The sequence below is a fragment of the Sceloporus occidentalis genome, unplaced genomic scaffold (genome assembly GCF_023333645.1).
Source record: "Sceloporus occidentalis isolate IW3139 unplaced genomic scaffold, rSceOcc1.0.p SCAF_27, whole genome shotgun sequence".
NCBI classification, from domain to species: Eukaryota; Metazoa; Chordata; class Lepidosauria; order Squamata; family Phrynosomatidae; genus Sceloporus; species Sceloporus occidentalis.
Genome location: NW_028317007.1, coordinates 10,655,162 through 10,679,902, shown reverse-complemented (window position 1 = coordinate 10,679,902; position 24,741 = coordinate 10,655,162). Strand labels below are relative to the sequence as shown.

Below are 24,741 nucleotides of genomic sequence, written 5' to 3'. Positions count from 1 at the left end.
CTAATAATGTCCATTATTAACATAGCACCTTGTCACAAGTAACCCATACTGTCTGAGATCAGCTCTTCTCACCTTATTTCTATGACAGTCACATGGAAATAGGTTATCTGAAGTCTGTTCAACAGGTTCCATGCCTTCTCTTATTTTAGGTTCGTTCACCTGCAGTCTTGCATATGCCTGTATGAAAATAAATAAAACCACATCAATATCCACCAGCATGCGATGGTCAGGAGTTTGTAGGGCTGGTGCAAAGCAGATAACAGAAAACATTTTTCTGTATCCTAGTTAAAGGTTAGATTATGTTCTAATGATAGATTTGTTAGTTCAATATAAATCATATGCTTGACCTCAATGATGCTATATGAAATGAGAGAAACATTTGAGAATAAGCAAATGGAACAGAAAAGCAGTTGTCCAATACAAATAACAGCTGATGCTATAGATAGAGAGGGGAAAAAATGGACCTTGAGGTTAATTTGCAGGACCTGTGAGGCTGAACGGAAGGCTAAGCCCCACAAAATGTGTTTGGTTGATAAGGTTACCAAGTTCTTCATGCTGGGTTGAGACTTCATGATGCACACTGAAGCTGGTTACTTGACACCACAAGGCTTCCACAATCTCACACTTTAGTGACTAAAACTCTAAATGTTCTAGTCATGTCCCCAGAATATTTGATTTCATTTAAATTAAGGATATTCATACACACACCTCTGGCTTGACATTCTGAAATAACCAACAAGATAGGTTGTATCCTCTGGTAATAAGGTTTTGTAATTAATTATCAGATGTCAAAATTAATTTGGATAACCACATGAAGAGACCCAATGTGGTACTAAAAACATAACATCATCACCCAACAAGAACGCATGCCTGGATAATCTTGGAATCTATCATATTCTGGATCACTTTTAAGGGCATACTTAAAATTATTACATATATCTAATTACAATCTTGTAGAGATCATTGTGGTTTTCAATTTACTCATAAATTAAGCAACATTCCCATTTGTCAATTGGGATTGCCTTGAAATAAAGCTTCTAGCGCAGTTGACTTTCATGACTGTACCACTGTAAAAGTGAAGGTTAAGGCAATAAACATAGTGTTTGTTAAACATTAAATATTTCAAGGTTACAGATTTTTACTTTGAAGATCATAAAAAGAAAAAAACAACCGTATACAGGTGAACAAAGTCTTTGCAAAAATACCATAGTTAGAAAGTTTTATGGATTAGGGCTGACATTAATTCCAGTTTTACAGAAGTATGTATTACCCCAAGTCTGTGACACTATTGCAGGCAGGACAACATCTACCAAAGGTCATGTGTTAAAAGATTAAAAGTTAAACCTCTGATGGTTACTTAGGGTCTCCCTAGCAGGGAAAGATATATGAACGCTTGCCATCTGCAGCATGTAAAGTTAGATGTATAATGAACATCTGATGGAGAACCATAAGGTCTCATAAATGTATGAGAAGTAATAGGAGACAATCATCCAAGTAGATATTCACCAGTTTAAGTGGGTTAAGACCTTGCAGGCAAATTCACAAGGTCAGAAATATCATCTTTACTTTGAAATTACTGTTTGCATATAAATGTCACAAGAAAGTCCTTTCAAAAAACTGCTTGGGGTCAGTGACCCTGAGGACATTAGCATGTTGGTGGGAGAGATCCTCTCACGCAACATGTCAATATTACAAAAGTTTTACAATGTGCATAAAGAGTTTTTAACAAAAGGATATAGCATTCTACACCAAAAAAAAATATTTGAGGAAATAGTTTTCCCAACCAGCTGCCTAACGAAATCGCAAGGTAAGTATGTATGCAAACATTTTTACACAAGCATATTAGTCAAATACACTGCTTTACTGTAGGGGAATAAATTAACCACAATAAGTAAATCACAGGCATTAGAATTAACATATATGACGCTAAACCATATTTAATATTGTGACAGCCGAGGGTTAACAGGTGCTGTCTTGGTTGTAGTTATTGATTGTGATTGCTGTATTTTCCCAAATATGTTGTATGTGTTGTCTGTGCTTTGTTCTCTCTCACGTCCTACCCTGTCTATGTTTCACATGCCCTGCCCACGGACTTTAACCCCTCGTAGCCCGGACACCATCAACCCAACCACAGCGCTCTTTTATGGAGATAACCCATGGTGGGTGGGATACAGACAAGGGGTGGTTCGGAGAGGGAGGCTCCGGCAGATTCCCGGTCGCTGGGACTGCCAGGAGATCGGCCCGCGCGGTTATCGTACGCACGCCGGCGTCCCTTCGGCCGATCGCGTCGCTTTTTGGACAGGATACCCTCAGGACCCCGAGCTATCCATCGGCACCCTGGGATCGCCGCCGCTACTTCGGGATCACCCCGAGAATGACGGCTAAATTATACGGACATTGCAGGGCTTGGTGGCCTAAGCGTGGTGCAGGACTGTCTGGGGAGGGGGCGGGAAGATGTGGACATGATTTATGGTCTTTTTCTCACCTAAACTGTATATAAGCCCGTGTATTTCCCCAATCAAGTGTGTGTCCTTCCCCTGGACATTAGTCTCGTCTAATGCTTTAGGGACTCGCTATACCACCTATTGTCTTTTTCAGTACAATTTCTGCACTGCATTTGGCTACGCCTCGGTGAGCTGCAGTGCTACTACATAGAGGACACCGGGTCAGTTCCTGAACTTTGCCTCGCTAGTATCATCTAGCGCTGGTAACGGTTAACCATTTTGGTCCTGGGAGGAAGCATCGGAGATGGGCGTACCCAGCCGGGGTACAGGTCGTCCCCGTCACAAATATCATTCCAGTGTTAATGATTTTTGAGTTGTCAGGTTGGACGACTACTACTTCTACTCACAATAACTTGGCTACAACTTCCCTGGACTTAGCAACTAAACGGGGTGGAATAATTCTGAAACGTGGGTACGTCCAGGTCCAATGTTTAGGTGCCATGTTTCAACAGAGTTTTACTAAAAGCCTAATGAGTCCCTACTGAAGTCAACAGCGAGTCCCTACTGAAGTCAATGGGGAGTCAGAAATTGGTTGCATTCTTGTGAGATATATCAAATACCAATTCAATTAGTTGAATTTGTAATTTGCCCTGAGCCGTAGAGTCAACAGTTCATAGTCAAACAAATTAGTATTAAACAAACAAAAACTAAATCACCAATACTAAGCTACAAATGATTACATCAAGACGTGATCATGTTTCATGAATTTACAAATAATGTATACTTTTAAAACAAAGATTCACCAGGACTACTGAAATGACTTTAGCATATTTTCTTGTACATTTTCACCATTTTTATCATAAAATATCAATATAAAATTTGTTTATGCCTTATAACTTTGAAGGAAACTAGAATTCCAAGTAATTTTGAAAAACCTCTTCAAGATATTAGGGGGTTCAAGTTGTTTTGATTATTGTTCATTTTCACAATTGCTTCTGTACTTAAATCAACTGTAAAATAAACTTTTTACAAAGCTTCTTTGTATATTTAAGAATGCTTAAACTTAGTGATGCAGGGGTTGGTGCTTTCCTGCATAGCGTTTATATTTCTTCAGTATGGAATAAGTACGCTTTAATGCTAACATACATGTGTATCAGCTGTAGAATCTAAACTTTATAACAACAAAAGAACAAATCTAGGATAATCACATATCTGCTAAGGGTTTATCTACGAACGGTAGAACAGATAAGATATATGCAACACTAAAACTATAGATTTGTTTAAATTACATTTGTTTTCATAGATATGAGCAAAGCCGTCTATATTTTGATAGAATTAAAGATAACATTTATTGTTACTACTGTTAACAGGACCAGAAATACAGGAAACTAATACTATCTATAAGGAAGGCTCCAAACTTTTTGTTAAAAACTACAACTTACAAAATTGTTTTAACTCCACAATCATTAAAAAAAACAAAACAAAATCATGGTTTTATGTGTAACGCAGAGCCCGGTTCATTTCCAATGAGCAATCAAATGGCCTGCATTAGTAGTAAGAAGAAAGGCGATCATTTCCCAACACTTAAAATTAGCAGGGATGACACTATTTTGCTTCTTGGATTGCTTTTTCAGCAGAGAGAGAAAAGGGTGTATATAGATAACTTACCTGAAAGAGTTTGAAATAATAGCAAAATACATCTTCTCCCATTAGATTATGTCTTGCATACTCCTGCCCTGCTTGGGCAATTTTTTTGGCCTGTGTAAGCAAAAAGAAACATATCTGTTAAGATTCAAAGCATATATATATATATATATATATATATATATATATATATATATATATAATTGTTTACAAATTCCATGTACGTACGCGCACACACATATACATATATGATTCCAAATGGTAGCTCATTAAGCTGAAGGGTGGGTTAAAGAACACTGAAAGTAATTGTGATATAACATTTGAAGAGTTGGCTTATCCTAATAGCAACCATTAGAATTGTCCTCTTCCAAAGCGCATGGGGGTACAGCCCTGATTGTGGTGAGAAATGCTGGACCACAAAGGAGGAGGGAAACTGCTACATAAGGTAAGTCATTACATTTTTAATTTTCGTTTGTACAAAGTACTTGAATATGCATCTTTTCTGCTTGGGACACTATTAGTGATCTACTAGCCATTGGTCCCGTCATGTACTTTTGAATGATTTACACTCACCTCTGCATCATGATCTTTGACCCACTGGATTTTTTCTAGTAAATCACTTAGGTCTTTCTTGAAAGGAACATAGTGTTTCCAGGGCTGTAGTTCATTGTAAAAGTGTTCATAGTATATGGAATCCTGCTTCAAGATGACACTGTTTCCAGCAAAGAGATATGGCGCTCTGTAGGCAGCTACTGTACCATCAATAAGAATTTGATATTTGTACTGGAACAAATAGGATAAAGACAAAACAAATCAATCTGCTAAATGTACTCTACCACAAACTTTTATTAACTAGTATTTTTGGAAATAGAAACCTAAAGTCTACTGTCCCCAAAAGCCTCACCCATGGCCATTTCATACGGTGTAATGGTTATCACTGATTTGCTGCAATCACACATCTCATTGTACAACTCAGCAGAATATTATGGCATATATTATAATTACTATATATATATATAACAGACTATTATTATAATTTATATATCATAGCACTTTACAATAAATAGACAGGACATAACAAGTGGTATATAATGTGACAATTTGACTTACAGAAACATCAGGTAAGGAGTAACCATGGTTACCTTCCTAACCTGTTCATTAATAATGAATGCTCTGTAAGTTGAAATTCATGAAGAAAAAAAGATACCAACCAAAATTGTTTTCAAATCTTTAAGCATTGGTGAAAAGTTTATAAGTACCTGGGCATAAATGGTCTACACGCTTAATCTTTATAACACAAAAGAATCCAACCACACTCTTCACAAATAACATAATGTTATAAATATTGTGGCATGTATAAGGATCTCATCCTCAAAACAGGGGAACTCCTGTAAACTTATATACCTAGCAAAAAAAGGAGTTCTACACAAGCCCTTATATAAAATATATTATTTTATTGTACAAAAATTGAATTCATAAAAAACATATAATGCATTTCATTGTATAGACAACAGAGGTTTGTTTAGGAAAATAATCAGAGCATATGGAGGCAATATGGCTATATATATATAAAGTGTCTTGAGTGCATGTAAACCATCATAAGAATTATAAAGTGCTGAATCATTCAAGTATAATTGTATCTTACTCTATATAGAGTGCACCTATCCATTCTGTAACCATCAAAAAATTGCATGGTTAAAAATACTCACTATGGAGTTAATAAATATTTGAAGCACTTATTGACATTTATAATAGATATCCAGGCAATTCCAAAAATCAGAATAATATCCGAGAGCAATATGCTCCTTACCCATATTGTCATCCACTTCCCCAACGCCGTTTCGGTTCTCCTTTTTCAAGGGGTCGCTCTTTATCACTGATGTGTCATAGCATCAAAACATGCAATATTGTCAATAGAAAACCAACGTCGTCCTTATAAGATCGTCACAGACAGAAAGGGGGCAAACATGCTAATCATAAATGTATAATCAAGTAATGTGGTGTCTCCATATAAACATATATAAAAACATAACTTTTATTCAGTAATAATTAAAAGAATTGCTCAATTAAAGTAAAATAAAATAGACAGGGAGACTATTCAACATAGGTCGAGGGAACTTATTGGGGCCAATATCACTAAGGACCCATACTCCAAGCAACCCTGCCTATCCAAAATTTAAGATTTAAAAAAAAAAAATGTTGGATTGGAGACTGAGATTGATTGCTATACTAGCCATAATCATTAATATGTTCTCAAAAACAGTTTTGCAGTTGCCTTTCTATCCCTCTCACCAGGCTGCCTTTGAACAGCACACTTTGCTTTCAAGTCTTGTTCTTTTAAGAAACATTTCACGCCAAAAAAACCCGCAGATTCTAAAATGAACAAGGACATGGATAAGAATGGTGTAATAAGGCAGTTTAAGGGATAAAAGGACTTCTAAACATTTGCCGTTCAATCAGAGAGCACAACCTGGATTTAAATTGTGCCAATTATTTTAATAGCTCATCCGCTGCGATATTTACATAAGGAGATACGTCAAACGTGTTACATTTCAACATTCACAGTAAGTCTTGCTAGCACCATGAACGAATTGGCGTGCATCATAAAGACAATATGCAGATGGTAATTTAATCAGCATATAAATGAGCTGCACCTAATTACGATTCAATTCGATTTCAGTTAATTCTCTAGGCAGGGCAGAGAGCAATACATGTTTATTGCCAGAAAATGTTCCTACATAAAAAAAATACTTTACGACTGTTTATAGGTAACCAGGTGACCAACTATCCAAATAGTTGTTATTTTTGTCTGATTATGTTACCCTGGAAGCCTGTTAGTCCTAAACCATAGCCCTTGAGGAGCAAGACAATTATATATCTTACTCTTACCAGTGTTACAGATGAACTGGAAGAATAGCTTGGAATCTCACATGGGAGATATATACATATATGTTATAAATATCTGTTTTCAAAAAAATATTAGATATATTAGACGTGTACATATATACAAAATATACTGATGTACTGTTATTTTCACACATTCTTCAGAAGCAAACAAAGAGATGTCACCGTAGATGATAAATTGATATTTTATCTCAAGCCTTTTTTTATTATTACATAGCTTAAAGCATTTCAGAACTTCAGCTATATCGACCCATGCGTAAGCAAACTCTGCTTTGACAACACAGAATGGAATTAGGTGTTGCTTCAAGGAAGGGTAAATGATTTTTTTTTTTCGTTTCAAAAGAACCAATTTAGCTTTATGGCTTGGGGATCTGGAGACTGGCTTGGGTTTAGTAATTACTCTGGAATTTGAGCTAAAATGCTTGTAAAGAGGTTATTGACCACAGAAAGAATAGAAAGATTGTATGCGAGACCAAAGTTTGCTTTTAGGTGCACTAAACATACGTATTTGAACACCAGAATGACAGTGTACATCAAACAAAAGAGAAACTGCTATTAATGGGCTGACTGCGTATTTGGACTGTAGTCTAGTATAAGAATTTGTGGCCAACATTTTCTTTTTTAACTTGTCAACTATTTACACATTAAGTTCACACGAAGTTCAGTGACCTTCACAATAAACACATGTTCGCACGGAAATATGCAACAGAGAACCCAACTATCGCATCTTTAACTGACATTGACTGGGAACTGACCTTCAGCAAGTTCACCTGTGTAGGTATATGAAAAAAAGCCAATAATGATCACCATTTTGCCTCTATATCCACTTTTTACATGGATCCCTTGAAGCAATCGATCACAATCAAAATCAAACGTACCCTGTTTTAGGCAGCCTTTAAACAGAGCTTGGGATAGAGGTGCAAAAACCAGATCACCACTCATGGAAAGTTATTTTGTTCTTAATGGGAATCATCGGCATAAGGTTGGATACTGGCTTATTGATTGAGGCTTGGAGAAATATGATTTTCATCATATTTTAAGCCAAACAATGAAAAAATAATATACATTTTATAATACGAGATACACCATCAGTACAAGTGGACTTTGGCAGATATGTCATTCATATAATACAGCCAAAGTTGATACAGTTCCCTGCCATGTTCAGTTATGGAACTGCTGAAAGAAGAATGAGTGTTGTCATGGGCCTCAGCAGTACACAAGATGCAAAGAAGTAATGTGGATTTTGCTGTGGTATACTTAGGATCAAGGCTCTTCGCAGATGGATGAGCATACGTGGCACTAAGGAGAGTAAGATCATTGGAAGGTCTGCAAATGGAGGAATTGGATTGTACGAAGCTAACTGGAAAGAAGCCATGCAACAAGGAAGCACTTAAGAAAATGGAAGGGATGAGAAACCACTAGCTGCAAAATGAGATGCTTCAGCCATTGCCAACCAACAACCCCCCAACCCAGAACTCGATTTGTGTGTCGTGTTCAAGTACCTACGCACACAAATGTGGTTAGGTACATTGCAAAAAGGAAAATTTAGCAACGTTCAAAGTGCTTTTGGATCGCACTATAAAAGATAAGGTCCACCAATAGACTGAGCAATCGTCTATTCTTTTTGAATTAAAAAAAAAAATAATTTATTAGTACAGAAAATTAATAATAGATTTAAATGTATGATTGGTAAGAGATAATTAAATATCGATTACTAAATTCGCTAAGACTAAAAAGTATAAAATAAATTATATAAAAAATGTTTTTACTTTTATTTAAGTGCACTTTAAAGGGAAAAATACATTTTTTCATATAGGTATCAGAACATTTTTTAATATATGTGACTAAAAAGTGTGGAGCACACAATTCAATATTGAAATTCTAAATTAAAAAATTGATTTCAAAATGGTTCAGTATTTAATGGAGTGCTCCACAACCCATTTTCTATATATGCTCTGGATACTTCATGTTTTCTTGCACTTTCCTGATGTAATAGATAATTTGTTAATCTTAATTGTTATATTGCATATCTATTAAGATAACAAAGTGTATCTGCATTTTTACAGTCAAAGTGTTATTCATTAGCACATCATATGGCAAGACTAACCCAATTGTGAAAGACATCATATTTTTATAGCACATGCAGAAAAAAGCAGGTGGAAAATCCAACACTCAAAGAATCTGTTTACTAGTCTTACACAATATGCACGACACGCTTTGGGAGGTTTTGTGAAGGTGCAAACATATCTACCAAGTGTCCTGGATTTTTTGTGAAAGTCTTAATTTTGAGGCACTCTCCCACTTTTGCACGGTGGGAGAGACAATTTGGTCTCCTCTAACCAGCTTACCGAGCTGTGAAACCAATGGAGGCCCAGGCAGCGCACAAAAAGTACCAAGTTTGAGCAGACAAAAAAAAAACAAACAACTAACCTTTCAAAGCCTCATGCAAATAATAATCCAGTAATAACAGAAAGTACTGCAAGAATAAGATCAGAGAAAGCAACATAATTTGCTGTAAATACCAAAAAATCCAACTACTAAGGCAAACAGCCTCAATCTCTTATTCTCAAAGAGGCCTAGAACTGAAATCCCATACGTCAGATAGATCTTGGCAGCCTAAGTCATCACCACACAAACCACTTAGCTATCCCCTGGCAGAGGTCTACAATGCAATAACCTTTCAGATACCAGGGGATGAATGTACAGTGCTTAGTCAAAAACATATTGATTCATACACAGAAATGTACTTTGTCAAGGCTCTCAAAAACCATAGTTTAACCCCTTAAGGACCGGGCTCATTTTTCGTTTTGTACCCTGTGGGACCGAGGCTGTTTTGACACTTTTGTGGTGCTTGTGTTCAGCTGTAATTTTCTCCTCACCCATTTAGTGTACCCACATAAGTTATATATTGTTTTTTTCAGGACAAGATGGGCTTTCTTCAGATACCATTATTTTGATCGTATCATCTTATTTACTATAAAAAAAAACATGGTGAAAAATTGAAAAAAAAAACCACATTTTATGACTTTTATTTGAAAAATCTTTTACTCACCTAAAAAAAGCAAGTAAAAAAACTAGCTAAATAGATTCTACTACTTGTCCTGAGTTTAGAAATACCCAATGTTTTTATGTTTTTTTGCTGTTTTTTGTAAGTTATAGGGCAATAAGTACAAGCAGCATTTTATGATTTCCAAATCTTTTTAACAAATCTGGTCAGTCTGCCTCCATCTCCTCTTTGGAACATCTTTGAAGCCGGTTAACTCAATTTAACCCATTCAAACCATATATTTTTGAAAACTAGACACCCCAGGGTATTCCAAATGCTGTTATTTTAACCCTTTCCATGCACCAATTATACAACTACACTTTGTCAAACTTTGTAATAGTAATTTTTTTTTATTTTTTTCCCCACACAAATTGTACTGTAGTTATAGATATACAGGTGCTGGTATATGTCACTGTCAAACAACACGCCAATGTGTGTTCAGGAACATCTCCTGAGTGCAGTGATACCCGACATGCATGGGTTTGTCGGGTTGTTTCAGATTTAAAATGCCACATTTGGGAAGTGCGCTTTTTTTCTCCATTTTGGTCAGTCTGTACCTATGCCCTATCTTTGAGCTAGGCCACTCCAATTTACCCCATCAGCCATTTTTTTTATATATTAGACACCCCTTGGGTATTTGAAGTGCTTTTATTTTAACTCTTTGTTGAGATTTTTGAGAAATTTTAGCACTTGCTCAAAATAATAAACTTTATTTTTTAATTTTATTTTATTTTTTTAATACTTTTTTTATATTTTTTTTTACACATTTTGCTGGTACTGGATGGTTCATCTAGTGACATCACTGCATAATTATTTTTAAATGTTAGCACATTTTTTTATTTTTTTTTCCATTTTTTATTTATTTTTATTTTTTTTGAATATTTTACTAATCACATAGTGATTAGAAAGCTGGGCTCCATTGACTTGCATGGTTGAATGCAGTACCTGTATTCAACCAGCAAGTGGAGCCAGTTCTCTAGAGGGTCTGGAGACCCTCTAGCGAACTTTTTCGTCTTTATTGTTTTATTTCCCGGGCCGCCGCCATCTTGCTTGATGGCGAAGATCACCGGCAGCGGCGGCTGTGACCGCTCTCCGGAGCGGTCACAGCCCACCCAGAGGTAAGTGTTTGGTGTCGCTGGATGCCTCCTGATCGAGGCATTCCAGCGACACCATTTAAGTTTAGGAGGCGATCGTTGATCGCCTCCTAAACGCTTTTAAAACGGGCGTCCGCCGCCATACAATGTATGGCGGCTGTTGACGCCCCGGGGAGGGGCCAGATATGGCCCCCGATGCCCATCTCGGCCTTGCTGAATGCCTCGACATCGAGGCATTGCAGCAAGGCCGTTTAAGCGAAGAAAGTGATCCTTGATCACTTTCTAAGCTTATTTAATTTTTTGACGGTTCAGGACCGTCAAAGGTCATTTAGTGACCTTCTTGTTATGACGGTCCTGAACCGGCAAAGGTCGCGAAGGGGTTAAAGATGTTTATGATTCATTGAAGCTGAATCAAAATACCACGGAACAAGAAAGTCTCAGCAGTATGAATTGAATAGGGGGGTTGATAATACCTGGTCCTTTAGATTTCCCACAGAAGGACCACACCTGGGATAATTCAACAGGACAAAAGGGAAAACAAAATCAAAAGGAGTCCAGGAGTGTGTCTCAGATTTTCACAAAGGCTTTATTGTAATCCCACACAGAGTGGAGTACATATACAAAGTATAAATTGACGATGGTTTCACACCTTAGTGCTTAGCCATAAGGTAGTGAAACTATGTAACAAACAATCCTTCTATGTTGCCATAATAAGAGAATTATTTCAAATTTTAGAATAGTTAGAGAATTAATTCAAACCCCTTCTTTCAATTAGTCTTTAATGTGAACAGAGTAAATTGATATTTGACAATGGAAAAGGATTGAGAGCCCTACTTCGGGGAAGCCCAATATAAATAAAGTAAAGAACAAAACATGGGATCATAAGTATATTAAACAGATCAATCGCCATAGCATATTGCCAAGGTCCATATGGCAAGTGTTCTGTAATAAACCAATTCTCACTTTCGATCTAATTATGGCAACACATAAGGATGGTTTGTTACATAGTTTCACTAGCTTATGACTGAGCACTAAGGTGCAAAACATGTCAAGTAATCATGCTTGTTATACGTTGTATGTGTACTACACTCCATGTGGATTTACAATAAAGCCTTCATAGATATTTGAGAGACACTCGCGGACTCCTTGTTTTGAGTTGACCAACATTCCTACAGTAAGATTTGTAATCACACAAGCTTTCAAGATTCTAGCAGCCTCTCCTTCAAATGTACTAATCTGATTGAAAGATAGAAATTATCAATGAACCTGAGCCTTGCATACAATACAAGTAATGACAAGCAATAAAAAATTTTGCTAATAAATCACAATCCATCTTCTTGCATGTCATTGTACAGGGCTGGAATTTCCATTCCAGAAGCCCTCCAATACAGGGCAGGAGATACTGGGGCTAGTATTAGACAATCCTGCACCAGTGATGGAGAGTTGTTGGATTCTGACTTAAGTGTTTGTTCTAGCTGTGAGCAACTAGAGAGAGGTTATGTAGAGCACTTCATTATTAAAAAGCACCGACTGTTGCATTATGCATTTATACAAGCAGGTTTTAGAGAATAGGCCTTACATCAAAAGATTAAAAAAAAAGTCCACCCACCTTGAAGAAGTCATAAAATGCTATTGGCTGTCTAATAGGACCATAAAGGCTTTCGTTATGTTTGAAGAAGAAGAAGTGTGTAAAGGCAGCATCTAACATCTCAGGGTGTTTTCTGCCCAGCATAACCAACTCCAGCCTCTCTTTACTGCTATCTCGACCCCTCCAAAATGCAGTGTTGTTCTTGTTTTCCCACCGTGGACCAGTGTTTGCCTGGACAGACAACATATCCAGACTCACCCTATAAAAGAACATAGTAAAATATTAGGCTTGCCACAAATTCTGTAACATTTGGTAAACTTTTTTTTAAGCCTCCATAAAATGATTTCTTTGTAGGATCTCAGGATAGCCTGTAATAAGACTTAGTGTGTTTTTTTAGGTTCACCACCGAGTCCCTTGAGGAAATACTCTGAAAACCAGCATTGTTTGGTTTTTGGAATAAACTGTGTGCAAAATCAGAGATCCCCCGAAAATTTAAATTACATAGAGAAACAAAGAAGCGAAGGTCTTGTTCCAGCTGTCATGATTAATCTCACTGGACTTTCAACTATATTAGTCATCTTTTATGGCAGTTATTCTACATGTTTCATAAATGTAACACAGTGTTCTGACCAAATATCAAACAGCGGACATTAGTTAACTTTGTCCTGCACCATCCCTAGAATTCTTATAAAATCCTAGCTATTTTATTTCCACAGAAAACAACCGAGCACCAGTTAGAGTACCACTGGAAACCGAGTCACTGCAATAGTAATATAATAGTAATAGCAATCACAAAGAATTAGTCTCAAGATCGGCCCATAATTACATGATTGTTTTCTTTGCCGTTTGTACAGAATTGTCTATTCCATTGTACAAAGTCTGTAATTACATTGCGGGACAGATATTAGACTATGCCGAATCTACCAAGTACCCCAGCTTGCTTCCACATCTATATCTTTTACCATAATGTGTACATAACCATCAAATTGTGCTTATAAAATTAAATTGTGTAAAAACACATTTTTATTCTTCAAACTGGTTTTTGTCATAGTCACTGACACAAAAAGCTATAAAAGTCACATAAAGCTCAGCCCCAGGCTACACCATTTGAAACAATGAGAAGTGTACAATGTTTATGCTAACTTCTGTATTCCTTAGGAAGGACAAAGCAAAAGTAGTTTTGATATGGCAAGGCTATATCACACTGCACATTTCGATGACATCAAAACATTTTTTTCCCGGTATGTTTCCAGCTGCGTAAATACCACTTACCCCCAGCTGATCAAAAATCTGCCATTATATTATCAACATGCAGATAGACGGACAGAAGTCATTGCTGTGCCTACAATATGTCATTATTAAGCTTTTTTAATTCCCCAACAGAAACAAATCTGCAAAAACCCCTAAACAGCTGCATTATATATGCATATATATACACCAGGGCATACACACACAGTACATATACACACACATACACACTACAAAGTACTACTTTGGTGATACTATGTTTTGGACTTTTTAGCATTATCAAATGCAACCCAAGTCAACACATTTACCCCTTTTTCCTGTTTTCTAACCCTAGTTCTATAAAAACAAATGAGGAAGAGGAGATCATGTGACTGGAGGTAAGTTTTTTGCAAGTATGCACAAGAGACAGTTCCAGTGGTAATGTACCTGAATATGTTTTTTGACCAGTAATCACGCTACCCACATTATAGCGGGCTGATGGAAGAGAAGCTGAATGATTATTGTCATGTAATTCAGACACAATTAACTTTAAGTGCTAATCTAACTTTTAAGTATCCGTATCGCAGAGGTGAAGAGACAGCTGTGGGCCTGAACAACTGCATAAAGAGATTAAAGTAATAAAAAACACACCAAAGCGTAGCCAACGTTTTAACTCCCATCCAGGCATTTATTAGTTATTGATGTGAAAATTAACATTTGTTCAGGGATATAATTTTTAAATTATGGGGAAACAGCTTCTTGATCCAAGGAGAGATCTGACTGCCTTTCTGGGGTCAAGAAGGAAATGTATTTCCCTAGTTTGTGCAAAATTTGAATTTTTTTTCTTTTTTTTTCTTTGGGATCCTGTTGAGTCATCTACTATCATAGGCCATGCATAATCTGTGTATATATTATATACATATATGTATAAAATATACATATACTGGTATATATAAAATTTCAAATACAAACATAAAAAAGTTAAATTGCAGTAGAAGCAATGCTTTACCGCCCCATGGTTTCCAAAACGGAATCTGTTAAATCATAAGTAGGCATGACAATGTCCTTCGAATCAGTCGACCCACACCAGGAGAAAATGGGGTGAACGTTGGATCCTTTCCTCTTCTCCAAGGGCCAGTCCCCCAGATTAACAAAAAATTCGATATCTGGAACTTTCACCTAAGCAATAACAAAAATGTGATTTATGTTTCAATAAAGTGAGTTCTAAAATTGATTTTGCAGGCAAATACCAGGCGGTTAAGCAAACAATCAGCTACAAGATCAGGTGACAAGCTATAAAATAACTTTTACTGCGAGATTGCTATTCAGCAAGGAGTCTATAAATGGGTGAGAGGCACATCAGTTTCATCCTTCTCTAATTACCTAGAATTTCTTATCTTCTAGATTGCAAAACAGTATCTTTCCATTGAATTCATTTTGCTGTTTAGAGTGGTATATACTGCCACCTAGTGGCACTCTCAGAGAATTTTTCATCATGATATTTTGCTAAATCAATCTTACTTTATAAAAAGCGAACTGAAGTCTTTCAGTTGTGACTGTTACTGGAAATAAGTACCCAGCTAATTAAAATTGCACAGTCCATTTTTACATTTAAAAATATAAAACAAAACATTTAAAAGAATACATCAGCCTGGCCAAATGTAGTTTATCAAACTTTCCTTTTTAAAAATTACCCTAATGAGCAAGTAATTTAGATAACATAGTTCCAGACACAAAATGGCCCAATGTTGAAAATTTCTTGCAAAAGCAAATTACGTAGTTGTTCACAAATTCCGAAGGAAAGTACATCCTCAAGATTGTAAGCAGAGCTCTCTCCATCTAATGGATCGCTTTGTCTTAGCCTGCCAATTCTAGTCTTGTCATACACCTTGAATATATGTATTGCAAAAAAAAACCTGTAAATTGTTGGCGCTATATAAATAAAAGATAATAATAATAATAATAATATTATACAATGACACACTTACTTAGAAAATGCATTTCCGTGCACTTATTTGATATATGTTACAAATGCTTGGGTCTTTCCTACCAATACTCCAATAGGCGGTTGGTGTAAGTTGAGTATGGTTTGATTGGGACCCTAAGCAACTTTCTTAAGAAGCAGCTCAACATTTGACACCAACAGCCTGTCTATGCTCTACAAAGTCTATGTGAACTTTCTGCAGAGCTTCTAGGCTCAGACCAATGGATCCCAAGCCCTGTTGCTAGGTCTGAACGCATTGGGAGAACATATATGTACAGAGCATTACACCTTGTGAGATTTCCTGATTTAACACTGTTTGTTTCACCGATATATATATCCTTGAGCATAAAATACACTGCTGTATATGGAATTGTATCACTGACAATTTGCTTTATCTGCAAACTCAGAGGGTTCCTTTGTTGATTTATTTGATATTGTAGGTGCCCTTACCTGCTCAAACACCACACTGAGCCGATTCTTTATGGCAATGCTGATAAAGCCCTGCTTGTTAAATTAAATTCTCTCTTCCTTAGTATTGGTCAGATTGTCAGGCTATGTGATTAAGGCTGAGCAATTCAAATGTTTTCCATAAACAAGTATGACAAGAAGTATGGGGTTTCAAATAGTAGATTTAAAATAAGATATCAGAGCTAGAACGCATACAAATGGCTAATATGTAATTGCCTGAGCCTGCAATAACTTTTTTTTAAAACAGCGCAATAAGTAAACAACACAAGACTTACCATAAAAAAAAAAAAAAATTAGGAAGAATGAGCAAAAAAATACAATAAGAAATACAGTAGCTTTTAGGAGCATAGCCGCATTAAATATATTCTTGTTGAAATACGATTTGCTACAGATAGCAGCAGTAATTGCAATAAAGCCATGGTATGAGATTAGATAAAAGGCACTTTGCATGCAATGCTAAGATCAAGACTGATATCATTAAGAGATAAAATAGACTTTCACAGAAAATACAAGTCATATAGATGAAAGAAAAACATTCAGTAATACAGCTGAGGCACAGAAATTATTTTTCTTTTTTTTTTCTTTTGAAGTTCTCGTACACAAACATTTTTTTAAGGAATAGTTTGTGGACAATAATCACAATAAACACACATTAATGAAAAATATTTTTTTTTATGGCACATAAAAATGTATCAACATTAAAAATAAATGCATTGCTGAATTTCCTTTACAGAGGTCCCCATAGGTTCAAAGCAGATCCATCACATTTTACAGACCTATACGATCATAGGAACCGGTTATCCCCAGAAAGCTTGGCATTTACTCAGTTAGTGCTCCTATAACCACAATTCTTCTTCATCAACTTCCACATGAGCCTATAAACGGATGCTGCACCAACACTGCTTACAACTAGCGGGTCTGCATCTTATACACGTTATGCGCTACATAAATGTTAAAAATATAATTATTTATTACAAGGGGAAAAAAGAGACTTACTTTGCTAGTTAACGACAGAAGAAGAGAGTCCATGAAGATCCTGAAGCCAACATGTTCTCCATATGTTTTAATATATATCTAGGAACAAAAAAAATACCCGTATATAGAGCTAACATATTAAAAGGGGGTAATACCCTATTTCCTTATTTATATTCCCATATATAAAAGGAGTTGATATTTGTAGCAATTAAGAAGGGGAGAAGCAATCACTGCCCATAAAAAGTTGGGTCATTAGTGACCAAGCAACAAGAGGAAGGGAACAGATGAAGCAAGAAACTTGGCCGATGGGCCCTTTTGTAATCAGGATGTGGTTATAGTTGCTCCAGAACATGACAGTTGGTTACACATGAATATGGGCATTTTTGCCACATGCACCAGATGCAAACTATTCAATTTGTTAGAGTATCTTTTGGAGACTTCGTTTTTTGTTGTATCTTTTATTGGGCCAACACATCCAGTTTTTGGCATGTTCTTGTCTTCTCCATCACTTGTTTCCAAAACCAGCCTCTCTTCTCAAGAAACAGACAATGGATACATGTATAGGAGATAGGACCATGCTACCTTAATCCCATGGACTCTCATTTGGAATTTGTGATGCACACAAAACATCTTGGGTCCTACCCATGTATTTAGAATTAAAGAGTTAAAAGACACAAAATACCTTATTATCCTTAATTGTGTAATGACACAAACTCTGGCGCTGGCCAAACCTTTCTGGTATCTCCACAGAAATCTTATCAGGATCCACAGATGAGAAGCGTCTTAGGTTGTGTTCGATTTGTGGAATTGATTCCTTACATGTCATGTGTTGTAACCAGCGGTCACTGTTTGATTCAGGGCAGTAGCATTCCTCATTGTAAATGGGACCTATGGATAAAAGTACCAATCTAACTGTGCCAAATTCAAGCTTTTATTTCAAACTTCATTATACTATTTTTTAAACAAAGGAACACTGACAGAGACCACATATTGTGGGCCATGTTTAATGGTACAAGCACGATGAGCCCTTATGGGACCCTGAATAAATATTAACAAACCACGACACTGCCCTGGTGAAAGAAAAAAATTGAATTTTTGTTATTTTGCAGGTGAGTTAAAACAGGCATTTTCAAAATATTTAAAAAAAATAAAAAAATCTCAGTTGTCCAAAGACAATTGAGAAAAAGAATGCATAATGAATTTCAATAATCCTAGGTTTATCACTGTTCATTATTGTTAAAACATACCATTAATTTATGAAAATAAACAGATAAAATTACCTTCCAACATGTATGGAGATCTGGCAACATGCTTGCCATTTGCCGTAACCTCTACTTGCAAGGATTTATAACTGGCATACAATTTGTACCGCACGATCAATGATCCATCTTTTCTGTCGAGCACTTGTACTCCAACTCTGGTATACTGCTCCCCGGGGGCAAAAATATTGACTTGAAATGTCACAGGTGGGGAGTCGGTAAAACTAAATAAAAAGAGAAATATTTGGTCAGTAGGGAAAGAATATCGTTAAATATTACACTGCTAGAGAGATCATGTTGCAGGGAGAACAGAGATTATCTGCTCCGGGCTCTTCTAGTAGCATGTGGGGAAAAATGTATGTTCTGTACAACATTCTACATGGATAGATATTTTTCCCACAAGACTCGTTACTGTGGCAGAGTCGGGATGCTCATCAGGCGACTGATCCTGTTAGAACTGAACATGCATCTGTAGTGTGTTAATGTAATCCAGATTGCTGTAAAAGTGCATTAAAGAAAACAGTTAACAGCTGAATGCCATCGGCTGGGAGTTGTTAGTTTTAGTTCTAAAGCAAGCAAAAGCTTACACGGTGAACACTGCTATTTGGGTTCATGTTAGTATCGTTGTTAGTGCAGAGGAATGCCATGTCAGCCATTTAAATTTGGATAACTAAGCAGATGCAGAAGAGTGTTTGACTACTTTTTACAGCACAGCAGTATATACAATACGTATGATAGCTGCATGGTTCCTTTCAATTTTCATGTTGCCCCCTTTGCAAATGCATGGGGGGAGTTTTGCAGAATCCCTCCATAATGGGCTGTCATACAAAATCTTGTGGCCCAGTACATCTTGGACCCATGCCCCTCCCATCAGACCGCCCCATGTCCATCCCACTGCCCACCCATTGCTCCACCCATCACTCCGCCTTAAGATTGTATAAGCACACCTCATGAGAGCAGTGCTGGCCTAGTGGTATGTCTAGGTGGATTGAAGGAACTGGTGCTAGGGTCCCATAGGGGTTCCCTCTACATCAGTGTCTCTAATACCATGGGGTACATTACGTGACCCCACTGGACACTTCCCTGCAGCCAAGCACAAGGGCTGTCTCATACCCACTGGCTAGAGGCCCTGCCCCCATATGGATTTGCCCCTTTGGCCAAACACATCTCCTTGCATGTAAAACACCTAACAGCAGTCAGCTCTAGCACTTTCTCCATGAATGCTGCAGGCGTGAGTTCTGTTCAGACCCCTTTAAGCATGTGTGGTAAGCACTCCCATTGATTTTTAATGAGAGCACTTTCCTGCCAATTAAGCTGCTTGAAGCAGCCAATCAGTGGCAACAACCATCAGACCACAGAGACAGAGAGCAGCTACAGCTGCAAAGATGGCGCTCCTACTTCGTGGTTTTTTCCCCCCCCATTTTTGGAGAAACCATTTTAAAGTACTTTGTGGGGCTGTTTGAGGCAGTAAACTTTTATTTCTTTAAGTTTGTATGCAGTATGTATAATTCATAGAAGTTACCTTTAAATGTGTGGTTACCCTGACATAACTGTTTTAAACACACACACATATCCAGGGCTGTCTCTAAAGCAATTGTGACCAGGGTGGGCCTATGTTGTTGACCATTCCCTTAATGCACTAGTGGGAAGGGAAACATACAGTTGTTTAAAAAAAGAAAGTACACCCTCTTTGAATGCTATGGTTTTACATATCAGGACAAAATAACAACGATCTGTTCCGTAGAAGGTCTAAAAAGTAGGTAAATACAACAAATGACTTATTACACCATATCACCACACGACATATTACAGTGTCAAAAATAAAGCCAAAATGGAGAAGCCATGAGTCAAAAACTAAGTATACCTTATGATTAAATAGATTGTAGAACCACCTTAGGCAGCATTAACTTGAAGTTATCAGTCTCCCGCAGTGTTGTGGAGGAATTTCGGCCCACTCTTCTTTACAACATGCCTTCAGTTTATTGAGGTGTGCGGGCATTTGTTTATGCACAGCTCTCCTAAGGTCCCGCCAAAGCACTTCACTCACCTTGATTCTTTTCTTTTTCAACCATTCTGTTGTAGATTTCCTTATGTGCTTGGGATTATTGGGACACAATTTTGGCCAAGCTTTAGCTGTCAGACAGGTGGCCTCACATTTGACTCTGGTTTACTCATGGTCGACTCAATGACTGCAAGGTACCCAGGTACTGTGACTGCAAAACAAGCCCAAATCATCACACATCCACCACCATGTTTGACAGTTGGTATGAGGTGTTCGTGCTGATATGTTGTGTTTAGTTATCGCCAAACGTGGTGCTGTGCATTATAGCCAAACATCTCCACTTTTCTCCTTGCCATTGTGTTAACACACACCTGAATGCTCCAGACCAGCAAACTGCTCCATTTTGGCTTTATTTTTGTTGAATAAATCATGACATGGTGTAATATGTCATGTCTTGTTGTTCATTTGAGGTTGTATTTATATTTACCCAATTTTTATACTAAACTATATAATTCAAAAAGAGTGTACTTTCTTTTTTACACGACTGTACATGTAAGTGTTTGAGTGAAGGAGGGCGTGTAATCAGAGGCGTATCTACTGAAAATAGCGCCTATGGCAAGCACTGAAATTGTGCCCCTGTCCAAATATCTAAAACCCATTTACTAGCCCCTGCTGCCCATATATATATATAAATATTAGTCCCTGCTGCCGATAGCAGGTATAGATCAACACACAAACCCAGATCAATTGAAATTCACTTGTGATCTCAGCACTGAAGGAATATATACCCTCCCCCCCTACCCACTATATACCCTCTCCCCCCCTACCCACTATATACCCTCTCCCCACCTACCCACTATATACCCTCTCCCCACCATACCCACTATATACCCTCTCCCCACTATACCCACTATATACCCTCTCCCCACTATATCCACTATATACCCTCTCCCCACTATATCCACTATATACCCTCTCCCCACTATATACCCTCTCCCCACTATATCCACTATATACCCTCTCCCCACTATATATATATATATATATATATATATATATATATATATATATATCCTCCCCCCCGTAGTTCTCTCACCTTGAAGTCCAGCGACGGGAGCACGATGCTGCTGTCACCGATCCTGCACCGCTCGCTGGTGCCCGCTGCTTCACTGCTGACCGCCGAAATATGACGTCATATTGCCAAGCAGTAAAGCAGCGGGCGGCTTTTAAACGCTGTCTTCTTTTTTTTTGATGCGGGGGAGAACGAGGGGCGCCGAGCGGTTGCTAGGCGCCCCTCTCTCTCCTCCGCATCAAAAAAAAAAAGACAGCGTTTAAAAGCCGCTCGCTGGTGCCCGCTGATTCACTGCTGGGCGCCGAAATATGATGTCATATTACGGCGCTCAGCATGAAATGCCGGCGCTGGCACCGGGCCCGGGACGGAGGTAGAGGCCTTGTGGAGGAGAATGAGGGGCGCCGAGCGCTTGCTAGTCGCCCCTCTCTCTCCTCCGCATTAAAATAAAACAAAACGGCGTTTGAACGCCGCTCACTTGCACCCCCTTCAAATGGCGCCTATGGCACGAGCCATAGGTGCCATACCCTAGATACGCCTCTGCGTGTAATGCTTTCTCACACTCAAATGTTGGAATATACACATCAATATTCAGTGTATGGTAGATGGGGCTTAATACCTGTAGGCTTTGAAAAAGTGTCATTAAAAGACATTTACAAAGTAAATAAGCTGAACACCCTGTCCTGTACAGTGATGGGTGTAGCATGAATGAAGAGTCTGGAATCATTTCATGGCACCGAGACACTACCAAATTGTGAGTCACAATTTCCTTAGGTCCCGAAGTTTAACTAGATTACATTTACAGGGAAAAAATAAGGGAAATATAAGAAGATTAACACGAAAAAATGCAAGCAAAACATATTTAGAAAGTACAAAAAATATCATGGATTTTACATCCAGCATTAAAGGAATAACGGAGACAGTTAAATAAAACAGTGATCAAAGCTAAGAAAATCATTATATAAAACGAAGGTGCAGAATCCTGCAAAACAGATTATTTTGGATCTATTCGATAATGTTGGGCAGGCATTAGGCCTCCACTAAAAACTCTTATTATGGGTAAAGATAGTGTTAAAAATGGTGCAATCACCATAGTAACTAGCGGATTGTTCTTGTCGTCAACTCCACTTTTATCATTTTGGAAAAAGGGTATAACCCGTATTTACATAGAATTTGATGGCAGATAAGAAGCATTCAGTCCTTCTCCTCTGCCAATTTTTCCCTGATGTAAAGAATCAGAACTTAATCATTTCTTGGTCTTGTCTGAGATTCATGATAGCTTCATACCAACCCCACCCCTCTACCGCTTCAGCTGGGAGAATGTTCCACTTAGCAACCACCCTCTTAGTAAAGCAAAATCTCAAATTGGTTTAGTGTGGCTTGGCTAACCTGGTTCTTCACCTTACTGCAGGTCTCCAAAAGGTTAAATCCCCGACCGCACATACCACGTGACTTATTTGATGTCAATATTTATCAGCTGATCAAAGATCCGCAGCCATGCCTGTGTTTACATCCTACTCCATAAGTACTTGTTTAACTTCATTCTGGTTCATCGTTAAGGCCTGCAGTTGTTTCTGAAATGCCACGATTTCTAGGTCCGGCTGAGATTCATAGGAGTTACTAATGAACCTCCTACAAATCGAACTTCCTACAAATCCATCCACTGAGTGCAGAAGTCCCATAAACAGGCCATTGTTCCTTTCCCCATTTACATACGAGAACTTAGAGCAGAGAAGGTGTGTTTACTTACTTGTTTCCCTGCGAGTCCACAGCCTGGATAAAGAAATAACGGGCAGGCAGTGCAGCCTGTGCCCGGAGCCCGGGTCCCCATACTTGGCTCCGCTCAGCGCTGACAGTGGGGGGCGCACTTTTAACGCAGGGCAGGAGGGCAGCTCCAACAATCACAAGCAAGACCTGCCCGGACATTGACAAGACCATCGGGACACGTGAGCAGAGACACAAGGGCTGGAGCTATGCTCGTCTCATGTTCATGCCAATAAAGTAGGAGCTGGCACTGATCGCCAGATGTCCTGCAAGTGTGCGGAGGAGCTGGGAGGGACTGCTGATCGCTTAGCACGTTCTTCACACAGCTACTGAGCGGTCTGCTTGGGAGATCAGCGCACACAGCATTCTTCCCAGCGAACATTCCCAGCCATTTCCAATTAAAGCCAGTGTCTGGCAGCAGCACGATCCCTCCCTCTGAGCTGCTGCGAGGTGCTGTCTGATTGGCTGTCTTCCCAGATCCCTTTCCCACAGCCTGCATTCATCCACACAGTCCGCCCATACCTACTCAGCCTCTGCTTCTCAGTGAGGGATGAGCAGCGGTACTTTGTTTCATTGTGTTTTCTGTTAGTTGATGAGCAGTGTTATTTTGTGTCATAGTGTTTCTGTTAGTTGATGAGCAGTGTTATTTTGTTGCATTGTGTTTCTTGTTCTATGATAAGCAGTGTTACTTTGTTTCATTGTGTTTCTGTTAGTTGATGAGCAGTGTTGCTTTGTGGCATTGTGTTTTCTGTTAGTTGATGAGCAGTGTTACTTGGTTTCATTGTGTTTCTGTTAGTTGATAAGCAGTGTTACTTTGTGTCATTGTGTTTCTGTTAGTTGATGAGCAGTGTTATTTTGTTGCATTGTGTTTCTTGTTCTATGATAAGCAGTGTTACTTTGTTTCATTGTGTTTCTGTTAGTTGATGAGCAGTGTTACTTTGTGTCATAGTGTTTCTGTTAGTTGATAAGCAGTGTTACTTTGTTTCATTGTGTTTCTGTTAGTTGATAAGCAGTGTTGCTTTGTTGCATTGTGTTTTCTGTTAGTTGATGAGCAGTGTTACTTTGTGTCATAGTGTTTCTGTTAGTTGATGAGCAGTGTTATTTTGTTGCATTGTGTTTCTTGTTCTATGATAAGCAGTGTTACTTTGTTTCATTGTGTTTCTGTTAGTTGATAAGCAGTGATACTTTGTGTCATTGTGTTTCCTGTTAGTTGGTGAGCAGTTACTTTGTTGCATTGTGTTTCTGTTCTCTGATGAGCAATGTTACTTTGTTG

General features: G+C 38.0%; 1 protein-coding gene across 1 annotated transcript; it reads right to left on the bottom strand.

Annotated features, from left to right (window-relative positions):
- LOC149299930 (protein O-glucosyltransferase 2-like) lies at nucleotides 1-23,642 on the bottom strand. Its single transcript, XM_089485869.1, has 9 exons — nucleotides 23,455-23,642; nucleotides 18,655-18,857; nucleotides 18,057-18,262; nucleotides 17,396-17,473; nucleotides 14,957-15,126; nucleotides 12,742-12,979; nucleotides 4,662-4,871; nucleotides 4,113-4,202; nucleotides 1-177 (listed from the first exon to the last, which is right to left on the bottom strand). The coding sequence occupies exons 1-9, from the start codon at nucleotides 23,640-23,642 to the stop codon at nucleotides 1-3; spliced, it is 1,560 nt and encodes a 519-aa protein (XP_089341995.1).
- Between the last annotated feature and the right edge of the window lie 1,099 nt (nucleotides 23,643-24,741).